This window comes from Octopus bimaculoides, chromosome 17 (assembly GCF_001194135.2).
Source record: "Octopus bimaculoides isolate UCB-OBI-ISO-001 chromosome 17, ASM119413v2, whole genome shotgun sequence".
NCBI lineage: Eukaryota > Metazoa > Mollusca > Cephalopoda > Octopoda > Octopodidae > Octopus > Octopus bimaculoides.
Window position 1 is genome coordinate 38,570,436 of NC_068997.1, and position 5,667 is coordinate 38,576,102.

At 36.9% G+C, this 5,667-nt stretch overlaps 1 protein-coding gene across 2 annotated transcripts in view; it reads right to left on the minus strand.

Moving 5' to 3' along the window:
* The window catches only part of LOC106875771 (uncharacterized), a 6,712-nt gene extending 1,124 nt beyond the window's left edge, over positions 1–5,588 (minus strand). Inside the window, exons 1-2 of one of the 2 annotated variants that reach the window (XM_014924032.2) lie at positions 5,435–5,588; positions 1,960–2,071 (exon numbers count right to left, since the gene is read on the minus strand). In XM_014924032.2, coding sequence (XP_014779518.1) covers positions 1,960–2,071; positions 5,435–5,520 — 198 coding nt within the window. In that variant the 5' untranslated portion in view covers positions 5,521–5,588. The remainder of the gene's footprint in view (positions 1–1,959; positions 2,072–5,434) is intronic. The other variant, XM_014924033.2, reaches the window with a different exon arrangement.
* Between the last annotated feature and the right edge of the window lie 79 nt (positions 5,589–5,667).

Sequence of the window (5,667 nt, forward strand, 5' to 3'; positions counted from 1 at the left end):
TTATACTGATACTGCAGTACATACATTACAAAATATAACTTCAAGGTAAGGTAGTGAAAAGTTATTGCATATCTTTAGTGTTTAACCAAAACTGTTCATTACACATTCTTTTATTGATTTCAGTTATTGACTGACAATGCAAGCTGTCTGAAGTTGGCTGCTTTTTGTTTTTCCGGCCTGGTAATTTTAGAATAGTCTCATAGCAAGATCTGTCTGTGTGTGTCTGTATGTGTGTGTGTGTATATATATATATATATATATATATATATATATATATGTATGAGGTCTGTCTGAAAAGTAACAGGACTGGGTGTGCTGTGTGAGCTATGGGTGAAAGAGGGACGACAAGCAGATTGTGTTATCATCTGACATGATATCTTGGGAGCATATAACTGTAATCTTAGCTTTCTGCAACCACTGCATAGTTTTTCCCATGCTTTTGTTTGCACCACCTCTTTTTCAGGTCATTCAGCTATGAGCACTGAGGAACAAATGATGAACACTGAGCAATGAAAATTATGGTCCATGTGGAGAAAATTCCATCACAAGCACTTGAAATGCTTAAGTAAGTGTATAGAGATAACACCATGTCACACAAACGTGTTTTTGAGTGGTAGAAGAGGTTCAAAAGGTGTGCGAGGAGGTGGAAGATGACTCCAGGAGCAGGAGGCATTCAATGAACAGGACTGAGGTCAATGTCGAGTGGTCAATCAGCAAGTCTACAAAGAGATCTTATGGCACTTGCTTTGCTCAGTGAGTAAGAAGATATGAGAGTTGTGGCAGGACAAATCGTGGCTACTTCACCACAACAATGCAACTGCTCACAACGCCCTGAGCATCCAGCAGTTACTGGTCGAGAACACCACCATACTGGAACAACCTCCCTATTCACCTGATATTGCTCTGTGTGACTTTTCCTTTTCCACAAGCTCAAGAGAATCATCAAGAAGTCATGAAGGCCATCAAGAGGGCCGTAATGATGGAGCTGAGGGGCATCCCAGATGAATCCTTCCAGCAGTGCTTAGAAGCATGGCAGATAAGGATGGAAAAGTGCATCAGACTCAAGGGAGATTACTTTGAAGGGGAAACCATGAAGATTGTTGTTTGAAATTGAAATAAATTGTTTGACACCAGTCCTAGTATGGAAACCAGATGTTAAACAATGATGGTGATTATATACATATATATATTCATTAGAGCAAAAAGAATATCCTAAAAACCAGTATATATAAAGCTGATTTGATGAAGCAAGTGAGCTAACGTACAGTATAAACATTTGATCACTATAAACAAATCATCTATGCAGGTTGTTCAACAAGAAAATACAAAGCTTTATCCATTGTCTATCATACATATATATATATGTGTGTGTGTGTGTGTGTGTGTGTGTAGAGTCTGACCACCTCTCATACTTACACCTTAGATCCATTATGGCTTTTTAAACCAGACAATGTATTGAAAAGACACCCACTTAGATTGCATATCTGATTTGGACCAATAAGAGCTGCAACATATATATATATATATATATATATATATATATATGGCGCCATGTAAAAAGCCCCCAGTACACTCTGGAAAGTGATTGTCGTTAGGGAGGGCATCCAGACACAGAAACCAAGCCAAATCAAACTGGAACTTGTTGCAGTTCCCCTGCTTGTCAGCTCAGATCAAACTGGCCAGTCCATGCCAGCATGGAAAACAGACATTTGATGATAATGATGATATATACCTCCTCCAACTCTCTCTCATATATGATAAACAAAGGTAAGGGGCCAGTATGAAAGGGTGTTAAGGATGAAATAAGGCAGTCATAAGAGGTGTCTCAGGGGAAAGAGAGAGGTAACAGGTGGCACAGAAAGGGTGCTCACAAGAACTGAACACATGACAGTGATTGGATATGAAACCACTCTGAAAAATTATAATCATACGTTATGAAAAAATTTTTTAAGAAATTACCTGTGATATTTTTAATAATGGCAGAGCTGTTCGTGAGAAAGATCGATAAATTATGGGGCCATTTTTCCTCATAATGGTGGATCCCAGCACAGAAGCCATTGAAGATAAGCTGCTAAAAGAAACAGTAAAACAGTCAAAGTAAAAAATATTAACAATTTATTTCAACAAGAGGAATAAATTTAGAGCAATAGTGAACATAGGTGCAGGCATGGCTGTGTGGTAAGAGGTTCGCTTCCCAACCACATGGTTCCACATTCAGTCCTAGTGTGGAACCTTGGGCAAGTGTCTTCTACTATAGCCTCAGGCTGACCAAAGCTTTGTGAGTGGATTTGGTAGATGGAAATTAAAAGAAACAAATCGTATTTATATGTCTATATCCATGTGTATGTGTTTGTTCCCTGCCACCATTTGACAACCAGTGATGTGTATACAACCCTGTAACTTAGCAAAAGGGAACAAGAGAATAACTACCAGGCTTAAAAAAGAAAATAAGTACTGGAGACAATTAGTTCCACTAAAATTCTTCAAGGTGGTACCCCAGTATAGCCACAGTTTAATGGCTGAAACAAATTAGTGTAAAAGTAGTTGAGCATTCCACAGATACATCATCATCATTTAACATCCATTTTCCATGTTGACTCAAGTTGGAGATGGTTGAACAGGATCAGGTAAGGCAACATCAAATTGCAATGTCAGCTTTGGCATATTTCCAATGGCAGGATTCCCTTCCTAATGTCAACCACTTTACAGAATGTACTGGGCCCTTTTTTGTGCACTAGCAGGCGAAGAAAAAGTCGGGGGAAAGTAAAAGAAAGCAAAAAAAAAAACCTCGACTAAATGGTACAGGTGGGGGGGGGGGTTAAAAGAAGAAGAGATGATGGTTCTATATCAAGTGTTGAGAAGCTGGACTGGAATGGAAGAACAAGCCCAAATGCCTTTGGGCAAGTGTCATTTATTACAACCCCTGGTAAATCAAAACATTGAGTGGATTTGGTAAATGGAAACTGAAAGAAGACCAGATATACAAGGCTATTCTGCATTATATAAAGAAAAACAAAAGTGAAGGCAGGATGCTGGAGCATCCCAGAGAGCAGGCCTGTTGCCAGACTTTGGTGCCTGGGGGTGCTTCAGAATATTCTGGGTGGGTACTAATTTGAAATAATGGTAAAGTGTATCACTGTAAATCTGAGAGTGCACCACTGAATAGTGAGGGGGCAGTGCCGTCCAGTGCACTCCCTTAGAAACAAGGCTTTGAATCCATCTGACAGACAACCATAATTTCCACCCACTCACTTTTTCACTCACAAAGCTTGGATCAACCAGGGGCAATGTTAAAAAATCAGTTACCAAGGATGGTATGCAGTTGGATCAAAATCAGTTATTCATGAGTGTGAAGTGAGCTTGTTAACCCTACAACCGTTCTGTGTTTATCATATATAGAGAAAAACATATTTCATCCTTCAACTATGACCAGATCACTGATAATTCCACTTATCTTTTAACACTTACAAGGAAAATATCCTTCTAATTTAAATTCAAAAATAATTTTGTAGATTAGGCATAATTGTTTCGGCAACAATTAAAGTGATAAAACCTACTTTAAGTTGTAGCAATATGAAAATATTGTTTAATTTCAATGGAATGAATTCCCCAGTAGGATAAGATCTTACTTTGATTTGTAGTTTAGATGCTAATGGGGATGGAGTTAGTGAATAAAGAAGACATAGATTGTAGGCTTAATCCACCATCTGGGTCAAAATTCTACCTAAACCCCGGAACCGAATTCGTTTCATGATTAGGACCCAAGTTTCAACCATACTTCTTTCAATCTGTCTTGGAGCCCTAAAAAAGTTACGGGTGCTATACCCTTCCTGTAACAAAGCCATTAAAAAAAAATCTTAATTTCACTTTACTTTCGCAATTGAAGGGAGACAACAACGTCTTCATTTATTTGCTATTTTCCAAACAACTGGCAAAGTCAGAATTGCGTTTTAAAATTATTCATATGCAAACTGAGTTGGAAAATGTTTTGTTTATTGACTTTCTGCCTGATAAGTTTGAATTTCAATACCACAACCGAAGTTTTTCCAATATGACATGAAAGCAGACAACAAATTTAATTATATAACTTAATTTTAATAAATCGGCCGCGCATTACAGATTGTGACCTAATATAACTTACTGAAAATAAACTAAAAACATTGGAAAACAAACACAATTTTGAAATATGCCCAACAAATATATTTTTGTAGGATACAAAGTTCCTTTTTTTTTTAATGAAAGACAATGTTGTTGACTGAATTAACTGCTAATACATATGTACCCGGCTCTGTACGTCCCTCTAATGTCCATATCCTTAATGTCAACTTAGCTTTTCATCCAGACCAGTTCGATAGAATAAAGTGCCAGTCAAGAACCGGGATAGATGGTTTCAACAAATCCTCTACCCTTTTATCAAAATTGGCAATAATTACCTGCAAATCCAAACAAAACGATGCGTGTGGATATATATATATATATATTTATATATATCCACATGTATATATACATAGAGACATGCATGCAAACATACAAAATCCAGAAGAACAAGCAGTTAGTAGTCAACAGGTATAAGGTTATATACCAACAAGGGAATGTTTCCTTCTTCCTCAAGACCAAAATTTTCAATTCTTCTAAATACCCATTATAGAGGTAAATAATTCAAAAAGCCTATTTCATCACGTCATAAGCGCCAATTAAAAAAAAAAAAAAAGATAATGCGATGTAAAAACGAAGAAGTGCTAAATATTCTTATTGACCCAAAAGGAATAAAATACAATATCGAAGTTTGAATTGAAAAACATTAAAAGCATCGAACTCGACACCCGTCGACTAAGGAACCGACCGAGAGACCCTTTCTGTTAAGTTACTTGATAACAAATCTATTTCAAATTGCTTCTACTGTCTTAAGAAAATGGAAAGAGATATAATGTGGTATTAGATACATTGTCTAAGAAGAGGAACAAAACAGTCACAGCTGAGAAACTTTTGATTAGACATGTAGTATAAAACATGGCCTATACTTAAAACAACAACCTCAGCACCGTTTTGAATTTAATTTGAGAAAGAATATACATCATCAGAAATGATACAATACATTCAAGATAGAAAACAATCTGAAAATCGACTTACAATACAATAATGAATCGACAACAGCTTGACTAGTTATAACATGTGTCGAGTTGATTTCGGTAGAGGTGCCCGGAACGATCGGGGAAGGTGAAGGTCAGCAGAGAAAAGTGAAAACAGGCGAAAATGTGAGCAGCAGGGAAATAAAAACCGTTGACAACGATCTTCTTAAGAGACGAAATTTTAAAATAAACGATAAGCAATGAATATTTCATGCGACATACACATTCTCAATACACAATAACTGATACACGTTATAGAAAATCGCAGGTAAACAAAAGCAAAAAAAGATCAAAAACTAACTTACTGAGCGACTGGAGACATAGGTGGCTTCTGTTGAAAGGATTCGCTCGATCTCTCGCAAATCAAAAGACAGTCTGAATCAGAGCGCATGCGCACAATCCTCTTCTCTTGTGTTACGCGTATTTACTGGTGTTAGACCAGGCAACTTTTTTCTTAAACAATTTAGTAAGAAAATTAATTTTTAAATCTAATGTATAAAGGCGTGACTATGTGGTAAGAAGCTTGCTTCCCAACAAC